Source organism: Pezoporus wallicus, unplaced genomic scaffold, assembly GCF_028554395.1.
Source record: "Pezoporus wallicus isolate ANWC-B61680 ecotype Strahan unplaced genomic scaffold, APGP_CSIRO_Pwel_v1 scaffold_11491, whole genome shotgun sequence".
In the NCBI taxonomy this organism is placed as follows: Eukaryota; Metazoa; Chordata; class Aves; order Psittaciformes; family Psittacidae; genus Pezoporus; species Pezoporus wallicus.
Genome location: NW_026642649.1, coordinates 2003932 through 2017448, shown reverse-complemented (window position 1 = coordinate 2017448; position 13517 = coordinate 2003932). Strand labels below are relative to the sequence as shown.

Below are 13517 nucleotides of genomic sequence, written 5' to 3'. Positions count from 1 at the left end.
TGCTGCCAGCTGGTTTCAATGATAAATAATATTCATCTGTGTGATAAATAATATGTCTGTGACATAAAATTACTTTTGCATTATAGAGTGATTTATAATCCTTTATTTCAGAAATGTTATTATCTGTTAAGAGCCACTATGTGAATACTCCCGGTAAGCAAAGTGAGAGAGGAGCACCTACCCGAATAATGAATCTAATGGCTGCACACCCAGAAGTTGCCATCACTTTGGCGCTGTTGGGAACCAGGTTAAAAAGAGTAGGCACAATAGCTTCAGCCCCATGATCAAATTTGTTTCCCAAAACAGTTGAAAGGTGGCTAGTTAGGAAAAAGAAATAAAACTTGTTAACAAAAGCCAATTTCTCACTCTTAAAATAACAAAGTTGACTGTACATTTTAAAGATTTATCTTTCAGAACAACAGAACTTAATTTCTTGATTCCCAAGTCCTCTCCTCATTAGGAATGCAGGATTTGTGGGACATTTTTGCTACTTAGCAGACACATTAAAAGGGTGAACAGTAATAACTTTATTTTACAACTAAAAAGAAATACCATGATTTGAAAGGCTAAAAGTCTCATGTCCATATAAAATATCATAGTACTTCTGCTTTTTTATCACACTTTGAGAATACACAGATCTAAAAACCTTATGAAAATTATTGAGTTTTTTGCTTTTGAATGCAGGCAAACCTACTGAATTTATCATAATGAGCCAACCATTACATTTGACTCCCTTGTTTATTAAAGGTTATGGTTTCAATTTTGGCAAATTGTACAAACATATACAACACACAGTAATTTAACTGTCCAGTGGTGACAGAAAATGCTTTTTCCATGCAGACGCTATATACATATATATAAAGAATTTGCAGTCAGCAGCAAATGAAACATCAAAACATATCTAAGTTTTAGGCATCAAGAAAAATTCCAGGATTTTAAGCATGGATAAGAACATTTCCACAGTACTTTTTAACACTACTCCTGACTTCACGTTAGGAAAGGTTAGCTTTATCTTCTCAAAATCTCAATCTCCCTGGCAAGGACAGCTGCACGTTCCAACAGGTCTCCAAGGTAGCAATGGCGCTTTTACCCCTGTCATTGAATACAGTGAGTGCCCAAGATGATAAGGGTGAAGGTCTTATTTCTGTGAAGCCATGGCTTCTAAAATTACCATGGACATGAACAACACCACCTCACCAAAACATGCAATATTTAAACCATCATAGGGCAACTCATTTTGCTACTACAAGTAGTCACAGTGAAGTCCTGTGCCAATCACCAAAGCATGAGTGCTCCTAAGACTAGCCTCTAGTATTATAGTGCAAGTTAACAGAAACTGCTGTAAGTACTGCTAAGTACACAGTGCAATGATGGGAACTTGCTCCGCACATACAATCTGTTACAGGGTCATCAACGATGTATGTGCCCTAAGAGAGCAAATCCCTTTAAATGTTTCTTTTTCTCTCTAGCTTCAGCTGCCAACTTGATTCTTTCTCATTCATAGTGTGCAGCAGCCCCACAGGATACTCTTTCCTGCAGCACTGCTAAGGCATCTTAAGTCAAATTAATCATTCAATGCAGCACCGTACGCAAGCGCACACAAGGAGTACTTACGCTACAGTAATGCAGGCTTCTCTAACCACCTGGGATCTCAGGTCCTTGGCCGACAGCTTAAAAGCACCATCCAACAAACGTAAATGCTGGAAAAATCCATCATACTGCGCAGCTCCAGCAACAAGCAACGACCGAACTTTCTTCAGCTAGAAAAATGTAAGGCATTTCATTTAGGACACCACCAATATGCACTGCGAAATAAAAAAGCAACAACTTCATTGCAAGCAAATGCTTTCAAAACTCAAACTCAAGCAATACATAGCAGTAACTCTGCTATGTAAAAACATTCTATTACTTAAACTCTAGAGCTAAAAGGTCTCATATCCCAGTCTACAAATATACCAACACATAAACGCTGTTCAAATATCTGCTTCCGAACACTAAAGATGCCATAAACCTGATAAGAAATATAAATGCTACACACACACCCATTTTAATCCTGCAAGTGCAACTTATTAGAGCCACACTACAGAGGTACTACTGCTAGCAGTTCACCTGCAGAATAGGCTGGTTTGCATAAAAACAAAAAGCCCAAGGAAGTTGTGGCTGCCCCATCCCTGGCATTGTTCAAGGCCAGGCTGGACAGGGCCTTGGGCAACAGTGCCCAGTGGGAGGTGTCCCTGTCCAAGGCAGGGGGCTTGGAATTAGGATCTTAAGGTCTTTTCTAACCCTAACCTTTCTATGATTCCATAATGTCAGCTGAAATGTGTATGAAATGATGGCTTGTAGAAAAGCTTCCACTTAAATGTCAGCAAAAATGTATTTTGGCCTTTTAAAAATCCTCGCTCAAACTCATTTTGTATACAAGATGCAAGGTTTGAAAAGGAAAATTCCATCAATTATCTTCAATTACTCTTGCTTCAAGAAAAGCAGTTCAAAACACCCAGCTGCCTCTCCTTTCTGAAATACACCCAGACCTGAAACTGCCCAAGTTTACCGCATTAGTTCGCTGATCCCAATCATGCTTGTCATCCGAGAGAATTTCCCTGATTTTGTTCAATGTTTCTTCAAGTTCTCGACTAGAATAGATCTGAAGCATTAAACAGAAAAATGAGAGACTGTCAATATCCAGCTAACCTGAAGGAAAGGAAGTTGAGAAGACTGAAAATACAATAGTAATTATGAGAATCTTGCCCCCAAAGTTCCAGAGAACTGCCTAAGAGGCATAAATAGGCTTTTAAAGAGCACTGAGCAGTGAATAGTCATTAAAAGCTGAAGAATCTACATTTTCCTCAAGAGTTCTCATAATGAAACTCAACCAACAGCTTTTAACCTGATGCAACTCTTCTGGGGCAGGGAGTTTCACCTGCATTCCAAGAGTGCATGGCTCTGTGAGGCTCTAAGTGGGCTGGCCACTTAACACCAAAATAAAAACTCGTCTGAAAACATGTATTAAAACCTTCAACAGTTTCCATGTGTATTACTACTCCAAGCCTATTGTTTATTAAGTTATGCAGTCAGTATGTAAAGGTAAGGAGCAGCCTCCAGAGTTCTCACCACATAATAACTCCAGCAAAACTGAAGCCTGACCCAACCAACCACGCATCAGTCACTATCTGGTAATAGAGGATTTAACACATTTATTGATAACTATACATGTACAACAGGGGATGTCCAAAGAAAAAAAGTAAAAAAGTCAAGACGATTTGTTATTAACAAATTATCAGAAATAAACTGATTTCCCTTCTGTTCTCTTTTCTGCTTTTACTGTAGATGCAAAATTTAAAGTTCTCTCACCCCAGATTGAGAACAAGTCAAAGTGGGTATGAAGCAAATACTGATCAGAAGCTTGATCTGCCCAGAGTTTTTTCTAAAGCATACTTTCAGCTAAAGATTTCTAATATTTTGGATGAAAAATTGTTTATAGAAATCCATTGGGCAAAACACAGTTGCCCATACACAGGCATCTGGGGCCATCTGAGACACAGCCAAGACATCCACATGGAGCTGGCCATGATTCAGGACTTCAAGGAAACTCATACCCTTTCAGAGTGTAAGCTTCAGTCCAGCATGACAAGTAAATAGCCATGCCTCAGGCTCCCACGACTTATTTAGGTCCAAGACACAATATTTCTATATGCAAGAGCACAGACAATGTAGGGAAAGCAAGAGATTAGGATACGTTGCTTTGCGTGAATTCCTGAGAAGCTTTGCCACTGCTCTCTTGAACACATTGTTCTGAATGCATGTACGCATCTTTTACTGTAATAAGATTTAGGAACATCTTTATTCTGGTCTAAACTTAAGGTGAACACATATTTTCCACAAAGTACCTTATTTTCCCGGGCAACTTGAAATTACTACAAGAGTTATTCCAAATACAGCCTAGTTTTCCACAACTAGAAGCAAGAAGTTGGACAGCAAGAAATCATTATTCCCAAGACCTGCTAGTCAGCAGATCTTTCTTACGTTCTCATCCATGAAATAAGTGAGCTATTTTAGGGCCAGTTACACATTTATCTCCTGCCTCCTCACCTCAACTAGAAGGAGGTTACTAAAGACAAGTGTGTCTTAAACTCCACCTCTCACAGTTTAGGGATGAGCTACCTTCTTAGGTTGTCTAGCAGTCAGAAAAATCACATATGCTGGTCAACAACATACAGTTACCCCACTTTTGTTCTTGCAATGCTATAAACCAGCTGCAGTGACTAGAGAAGTCTGCTTGGGACTGCAAATACTATGGCACTGAACTACAAGCAGCACATTTTCTGCGCAGGGGAATATGGCTTTGTTCAACATAATGGGGATATATAATATTAAGACCTCCATGGTTTTGTCCTCTAAAGAATTCCGGATTTTGGAGAGGCAAAGAAACAAAGTTCTCACAGTGTAAAACAAAGTTCTTGATGTGACAGGGATCATGGAGTTAAGAGTGTCCCTTCATAAAAGCAGAAAGCATTTCTGCCTGCAGAAGGAGATCTAGCAAACAACTACGCTATCATCTTAGGAAATAAAAATGGAACAAGAGTAAGTATCAAGAAGGAGTCATACAGAATCCTTCTGGCGCTTGGGAGCTATGGCTGACTGAGTTTTCGTTTGTCTTCCACACCTCTGCCACTCAAGAAAAACTTATTCAAACTAGGTCGAGGAAGATACAAGCAAGTTAAATGACTCAACCGTGTGAAAGTACCAAATATGTACAATTCCCACACTTCAAGAACAGAAATGAAAGTCTGATCTTCCAACTAAGAACTTGGAATCCAACAGGTTCATTAGTATTTAAATAAGGCACTACATTCCTCGTTTTGAAGTACTGCTACAGATGAGGACACATATGCGAGATGCATGTCATTCCAATTCAGGCACATCTGAAAATACAATTCTTGCTTTGCAAATTATTTGCCTATACTATTATTACTTGATTATGCCTTAAAATTGCAGTCCTAAATACTTCAAACATCATGGAAATATTTTTCTTATTAAAAATCAAACATAGAATTATTTGTAGTATCCCCTGGGTAAGATTAAGAAAAGCAATAATGTATTTTAGCTGAAACACAATGTGGTAATTAGTAGGACAGTAACAAAAAAAAGGTGGGTTTTGTAACTAACTGGAGGTTCCCATAATAAAGAGCTTCCCATAGAGACTGTAAATGCAGAAGGAGTAGTAACACTTGCTTAGAAGACTGTAAAACTACAGAAGTTTGAAAGTAGGCTAACAAATAGCATATTTCTCCAAAGAAACATGAGTATACACAGCCTCTTTATTTACCTGTACAGTAGGAACATCTGTAAATGCCTTAATAAAATCATCCTCATCCACAGCTCCAGCTCCTCCTTCTTTCGAGGAACCTAAATAAATGGAAAACACTGTTAAACAGTATGCAGGGTACACTGAGGTTTTCAAACTGACAGAAGCACCTTTCACAATACCTGTTTTCAAACATTTACTACAACTTAGAAAAACCCTGAACATTCACCATGTCTAAAACTGCAAGACCTTGAACTCTCATTTCACCATGAATAAGGAAGACATTAAACTGTCCCCTCAGATTAATAGTTCTGAGCAGTTTCCAATCTGACTAAGTTAATGGCTTCATTTTATTATTTTTAGAACCACAGAATCAATCAGGTTGGAAAAGGGCTTCAAGCTCATCCAGTCCAACCGTTCCTCAGCACTGCCAAGGCCACCACTAACTCATGGCACTGAGGGCCTCATCTACATGATGTGTAAACACTTGCAGGGACGGTGACTCCAGTCCTGCTCTGGGCAGCCTGTTCCAATGCCTGAGCACCCTCTGGGGAAGGAACTGTTCCTCAGCTCCATCTAAACCTGCCCTGGTGCAGCTTGAGGCTGTTTCCTCTTGTCCCATCCCTTGCTTCTTGGGAGCAGAGACCAGCCCCCTCCTGGCTCCATCCTCCTGTCGGGCAGCTGTAGAGAGCGATAAGATCCCCCCGAGCCTTCTCATCTCCAGACTAAACCACCCCAGGTCCCTCAGCTGTTCCTCATCATACTTGTGCTCCAGGCCCTGCACCAGCTCTGTTGCCTGGTTCCTATCTCCAAACACCTACTTCCAAAAGACAAATGATCCCCATGCTTTCCTGCTTTTTCCTGGCTTGGGTGACACAGGCAGGAACCATTCTTACATCCCTTCCCTCTACCAAATTCCAGCTTCATTTCTCTTGCTTCCTATTGGAGTCAGAAAGAGACTGATGCCTCCTAAGAGGCTCCGAGGAGCCCGTGTCTTCCCTGCCTCCTGCCCGCACTCACTGTTTGATTCCCCCTCTCCTCCCTTGGGTAATCAACAAGAAGGGTGTCACACTCAAACAGAAGCTCCTACACAAAAGCAGGTGAACTGTGGGTCCCAGTCTGCACAGTTCAACCCCACACTTATCCTCTAAGCTTTCCCACTGCTCCAGGTAAACCTGGGCTGTGTCTGCAGTCAAAACAGCTGCAGAAACACCTCCCTGTCCAGCTTCACGCTCAGCCCCTACCCATATTAAAGTCATGTCCTAGTTCTTGGTTTGCATCAAGAAGGCCTCATTAGGGTGCTGAAGGGATCCTGAAGCAAGAGTCAGTGCTGGTTAGGAGAGGACAGAAGAAAGTTCTGTTTCATCTGTGATGGCACTTTTCTTGTGTGCCCTACATGATCCCTTTGCCTACTGCTCCCCAGCTCACCTGGGAGCAGGTAGTAAGAGTGAGGTGCATTTCTCAGTCTCAAAGTTCCAAGCACTTCAACAAAGAAAGCAAGGACATGGTGAAGGGAATTTGTGTTGGAGAAGAACCTGAACTCCACTGATGAGCATTCTTCTTCTCAGAGCACTCATCCCCATGGGTGCTCCCCAGTGGGATTTCAGCATTGCATCACCTGCAGGAAGCTCCCCAGAACAGCCCAAACACACAATTAAAACTCTGTCCTACCAGAAATGTTTTCTCTCCAAAAGTTTCCATGACACCTGTGCAAGTAATAGGGCAGTTACTTCTGTGTGAGGGAAGTGATGGAACTATTATCACCTACCAGCAAAGATGTCCTAAATCCCGAGCAAAAAGATCAGGGAAGAACACTAACAGGTAACCTGCTGGCTTCACACTGGCATATGCTTGCCAAATTTCATTACAATCTTGTGTAGGAACTAAGGTAACCCTAAAAAGAAAATAAATAGAAAACAGTGTCTGGATTTCACTTTGGTTACCAAGAGAGATGTTTCTTTAAAGGAATGAACTCAAGTTTGCTTTCAAATCAAAGACTATCATCCTAAGACCCAGGCTGTGCTAGAAGTCAAGAACTCCAAGTACAAAGTGAAGCTGGGCACAATCCTTAAGTATCTTCAGTTATCAAATCAGGCAGCTAATACAACAAGACAGGTTAACTGCATGGAGGTAACCAGACCAGTAGAACACTTCCTTCTCGAGAAGGGAAAAAAGATAACAACCTCTGACAGCAAATGTGCACTCAGGAACAAGGGTCTTGTCTCAATCCTTTCAGAGTGAGGCCAACAGGATAGATGGCAGAACGTCCTCCCTAACTCGCAGAGCACAGCTGAAATGGTGCATTAGGCAGAGAAGGCATGTATTCTACTAGATGAATAAGCATTTAAGGCAGAGGGGTCACCTAAACCAAAAAGCTAGGAATCCTTGAGAAATCAAACTCTTGACAGCTGCACTCTTAAAAACCATTTCACAGTTTACAGTCCCTGACATCCTATTTACAGTGGATGGAATTGTGTCTGTTCTGTTTGCGCACTTGGGCAGTCTGGAACATGAGAGTCCACTATTACTACAAATTTCCTGGCAAACTTCTTAGATCTCAACACCTCTCTGCACAGTAAGATCTCTCACATGCTTTTGAGGCTACTTAGTGTAAAACCACTGAAGTGGTATCTAGCAAAATTTGGACATGATGCCTGCAGTAAGATACAGGAACACCTAACAGATTTTGACAGCCTTAGCTCAAGGTTGCTGCAAAGAGATGCTCTACATAGAACATTTCTACATGTGTATCTCCAACACCATCTGCCATAAATGCCAATGGCAGCCAGAAGGGAAAGAAGGTGTAATAACCACCTATTTCTTCTCCATCCAGACAGTAGCGGGAACAAGTCCTTCCACAAGGTGAATGAGTATCTGACCAGCCAAGAAAAGGAGGAGGGAAAGATGGGGTTTGTATCCAGAAAACACCCTTTGCCACACAGACTTGTACAGCTCCTAAAGGGGAAGATGCCCAGGTCAGAACATAATTTTACAGACAGAAATCTTGAGAAGAAATCATCTGGCACAAGGGTACCATACTAAACTAGGTGGTACAAAGAGATGCCTGGATGTTCAACTCGTAACCTCGTATGTCCCTCCAAAAAACTCCAACATGCAGTACATACTCAGGGAAAGTAAATGGAAAAGAAAGCTTAAGTAGCCAAAAGGTTACCAGAAAACCTCGTTTTTAAAGGATAAAACAGTTCTCATATGGTCAAAGAACTTCTTTTTAAAAAATGTTTAAAATCATACACACACGTTAATAAAGATTTCTGTTCTTACCAAAATAGTTTAGTCAAAGCTAACCCACTGTGTTAGTCACAACGTAGTAAACCTCTACGAAGCTCATACTATGTGTTTTTCTGCAAGCTGATAACATATGAAGACCAAAGTGACCCTGTAACATGAAAGGCAAAAAGCCCTCAAAGCTGCAAATAACAGTTTATACAGGTCCTGTATTATTATTATTCAGTTATATAAATACACAAAACACCACTCTTACAGCAGGGAAACTCTTCATTCCCATCCATTGCTTAACAATTTTCTGCAAGGGGATAACTTACAGAAATAAAGTATTACAAAATTGACACATACAGGCCATGAACATACAAACACAGAAAATGCTTGGATTTCAGGTATTCATAGTGCACTCCTGTACACTATAAAGATTAAAAGGAGATGAAGTTGCCTTTTCCAATAAGGTTTTTCTTTAGCCTGCTTCAAGGTATTACTTTGAAAAACAAAAACAAAGCATTGACTACGTTTTCTAGCACCTTAGCATCACCCAATAATGCATCCTGAGGTATAAGAGTAGATCCTGCATCTAAGGATTTATTACTCTAAAGAGAGAAAGAGAAACAACAGACTCCTACTTAAATCCCACCTGACACAGCCCAGGCACGCAGCACTTCCCACCTTCCCCAGTTCAACAACTAGTTCACTTCTACAGACCACTTTTCTTTGAAAGCAATACCCTTATTGCCTCTTTGCCTGGTAATAATACAAGGTTATGTGGTGGGGTTTTGGCAGTTCACAACTTTTCAGTTATCTCTAAAAGAACACCCACTGCTATTTCACTGATCTTTCTCCTCCTCAGCTGCATGATCCCATATACACACCAAAATAAAGTGTGAAGTGTCTTCTCTTTAAACTGAATACAAGTCAAAAGTCAAAAGTACTGCAGGAGAAAGCATATTGTCCAACCTTTTCCTTTAGTTCCCACTCTCTTCATAGGTGTGTTTACCAGTTCTGTTTGCAAAGTCATTTTTTCTGTAGAGAGTAACCAAGAAATGACAGAACTCAAGCTGCTGCTTCCCAGTTCAGGAGAAAGACTTTTATTACACTAACAAGACATATCAACAGTCACACACATGCAGATGCCTCCAGAAGAACTTCTCATGCTTCTGTCAGGCTTGACTTCCCTTCACAAAAGCAACAGCAGAGCTGTATGGAATTCCCATTTCAGACAGTACTGCCTACAGACTCAAACCTGATGTATCTGACAGAGCACACACATTCTGAGGAGCTCTTTTGTTGCCTATTACATTCTCAGAACAAGCCATGATTACAAATTTCTTAGAGGTAGCCGTCTTGAGTGTTAATGCTTTACAGTGAATGCTGCATGGTCTTAACCTTACCCACAGAGCACATAATCCTTTGTCCAAGTACAGACGAGTTCAGCTACTGCAATCCTAATGGCAAGAACACTGTAAACAATTCTAGAAGGCTGTGACCCTGCTGCATTTAACATCTTTAAGTGCTCAGCAGATAACTAAAATCCGGAGCCTCATCAACTGGCTTCTTAAATGAATGCAATTCACATTACTCTACCTGTGGACACAGCTCACTGAACTTGCTGGGCCTCCCGCGGCTGAGACCCAGAAGAGAAAAGCATCTGAAGAAGGAGAATAATCCACACAAGGCATTTATCTGCATTATCTGTTAGTTTTCATCCCAACCTTTACTTTTCTTGCCCTTCACGCACTCTGGTTAGACAGGATCACAAAGAGACCTGTAAGTCCAAGTTCCACTTCAGGAAGCTGGTGAGAATCCACTGAACATAACAAACAGACTTGATATGGGAGTAAAATACCAGCTAAAGCAGCTCTGAGTTTTAGAGCGGGTTTGTGTTTGGGGTTCGTTGTTTGGTTGTTTTTTGCTGTTGTGTTGTTGGTTTGGTTTTAACTCAAGTTCAGTGACTCTGGGGATGGAGACTCCCTGCAGACTACTGATAGAGACCACATCTTCATAAGTTAAATTTAAGGATTTCTAACATGTTGTGAGGCTCCAGGAGTCTTTCTGAATGACTGAATGGTTTCCAGTCATAAGGCTTTCAGTTCAGCATTGTGAAGAGCTCAACGCCAAGAGGGTACTGTATGCAAGCAAAGAAATCACATAGACTTTTGCACTATCAGTTTTCTGACCCAGGAATTAATTCCTGTGGCAGAGCTCTTCCTCTCTAACTGAAACATTTGAAATCTTCCCATCATATCACAACAACTTTTGATTGCTTCACTTCCTGCACCACCTTGATGTTCTCTCCCTGCAAAGCTGTACATCATGGGATAACAAAACACCAGGACAATGCTGTATGGGAGAAGCAGGATGTCATGAAAGTCATACTGGACTGGTATTTTTGTTTCGAAACCAAGAAATGTTTAATCAAAGCTTGTTTAACTGTTTTATAAAGCATAAAAGCCCTGGTCTTAAAATGCTTGGTAGGTATTTGGTAGCATGTCTCTACTAGTCCAATTCTTCCTCCTACTTCTATGGGTCTTTTGACAACTTCCCTGTTAAAAAAGGGGGATTTCAACCCTGCTACAGAAACTTAGGAGTAACACAAACTCTAAAACTTTGTTTCACTCTTTGTTTTCGAACCCTTTTCTCAAAGGCACTTCCCTAAGATATTTGTAGCTGGTTCCTGATACAACATGCATCACAAACCAAATGTTAGTGAACTTTGAACAGGGTATTGCCACACAAGTGTCTTTTATCCCTCAGAAACAGAATTGCACACAGCAACAGTATCTTACTGAGCAACACATCTAGAGTAAAATGATGGGGATCAGCATTTTCTTCTGAAACAAACCCCACCACCATCACCTACATCTCAACTAATTCCAAAGCTTCACTTCTCATATCTCAGAGACTGAAGGAGAAGAGGCAGATCATTCTGGATTTAAGAAGTACTGTTACCCTTTTGACTTTGTGGAATAACAAACACTGAGCTGTACATGAGGAACTGTCAGCAGCTTCAGCTCCACGCAGGGTAAGTGGGTAGGATAAGCTCAAGCACTTGCTCAGTTTTTCGTACAACAGATTAACTGGCAGCCCCTGCTCACTCCCACTGACCGTCCTCAATCTAGCACTAGTGCATCTCAATAGTGAATTACAGTGGGGAGTGGCTAAGATGAGAATAAAATGAACTGGCCAAGAAGTTTCAACAAACAAGCTTCCTGCTCCTATTCCCTGTGTAATTGTGCTGGCTTAACCTTTAGTTTAATTTACTGGCCTTGCTCTACAAGTTAAGAAACAGATCATGCTGCTAAGTGCCACAGTTCTGCCAACAAACATTACAGAAAAACCAAACCATGAGAAGTGTTAGTGATCCTAGCTCTGACAAGTTTCCATCCACTGAATTCCATCTGCCTTGGGTCCATTTTCTGAGGAAACAATGACTGCATCTGTAAACAGATAATCTGCAATCCTCAAAGACCAGTGTGTTGTTATAAACTTGTCTGTATGTCCCTTGTGCAAGCACACACCTTGCCTACCAGACCTTGCACACAAAACACAGGAAACCACTGGGAGGTTACCTGATGGGACTGCTCACCACATCTGCCTGATGGCAGTTATTACATGCACACAGGGGCGAGAGGAGGGGTGAGAGGGACAGCAGAAGGAACATGCACTGGGCTCTTCAGCCACTGCAGTTCACAACATATTAGCTCAAGCCACAACGTTTTTGACTGAAGCTGAACTGCCTTTGACAAAACACACTGGGCAGACAGTTAGGATCAGCAAGCCTACCCAGTTGGTCCAACACAAGGTACGGGATTTTTTTGAAGCAAGTTTCAGAAATAGAGTATATTTTTAAGTCAGCAGATGTAACACTAAACCCAAACAAGCCTTTTATTTTTTTGGCAGAACCATCACTGACAAAGCCTTCGTGTTATTCTAAGCCAGCTTAGAAGCAATTCAAGTTATAACCAAGTGACCTGCAGAGTAGAAAAGCCTTTGCTAGAGAGCCCACTTTAAGAAAACTGACAGATGAACTCTGTCATGTCAGCCCCAGTGACTGACATTCATTCTGCTCCTCCACCACCAAAGTCTTTGTCCCTGAGGCACTCAAAGCCATTCAAGCTGAAACAGCTGAAAACCTGAACAAAATAGCAGAATACCTTCAAATGCCTTTCTAATACCTTCTGTTCCTCACTTTATCTGCCTACACTGGAAACGTGGCAGACAGGGTTAGAGATTCCCTAGAGATCCCACCTGTATATCACACCCACTTCATTAAAACATTCCCCCTCCATGCCAGAGATGCTGCACATGAACAGAAGATTCTGCTCTGCAAGTGAGTGTGCTGTCTGCGAGCAGAGCTCTTCACACAATTACTCACTGCAGGAAAGAACAGGAGCAGGGAGGGACAAGAAGAGATAAGGCATCAGCTAAGCTGACAAGGAAGAAGGTGGTGTGGTGTGTTCAACCTCTAGGATAGCACATCTCAATAGTCCTTGAGGTGTGCCACATTAGTCAGGGCCAAATACAGGACTTGTGTACCAAGATGAAGCATAAAATAATTCTTACACGGACTGAAGTTTTCCAGTTACCTGATATCCACCTAATAGGAGATTTTTTTGGTATCTTTTCAACAAACATCAAATTTTAGGGAGTTTTTTTAGCTTTAAGAATGAAGACCATTCTAAAATTGAGGGTTATTTCAAACAATGCCACCATCAAACCTTGACCTGGCACATTGAGGACCAGATCCTTGGAATAGTTTACGAAGGCAGCATCACCATTTTTATGTTGGGAATAAAAAAAAAAAAAGCTTTTTGCATCATTGTTTTTTGATAGGAAAACAACCCCAACTTTTTGAAGAGCAGTTATCCTGATATTTAAATGAACAACATCCCCTTTGCTGGTTTGTTACTGGCTGACTCATCCTAAAGCAATACAGGTTGTTTTGGAAAGTGGAGCCATGTTACTG

The 13517-nt window shown here is 41.1% G+C and overlaps 1 protein-coding gene across 50 annotated transcripts in view; it reads right to left on the bottom strand.

Moving 5' to 3' along the window:
- Positions 1-13517, bottom strand: part of CLASP2 (cytoplasmic linker associated protein 2) — a 123505-nt gene that overhangs the window by 59163 nt on the left and 50825 nt on the right. For all 50 annotated transcript variants that reach the window (XM_057431333.1, XM_057431332.1, XM_057431336.1 and 47 more), the window contains 4 exons: positions 5327-5406; positions 2552-2644; positions 1615-1760; positions 182-317 (listed from right to left, as the gene is read on the bottom strand). In XM_057431333.1, the coding sequence (XP_057287316.1) occupies positions 182-317; positions 1615-1760; positions 2552-2644; positions 5327-5406 (455 nt within the window). The remainder of the gene's footprint in view (positions 1-181; positions 318-1614; positions 1761-2551; positions 2645-5326; positions 5407-13517) is intronic.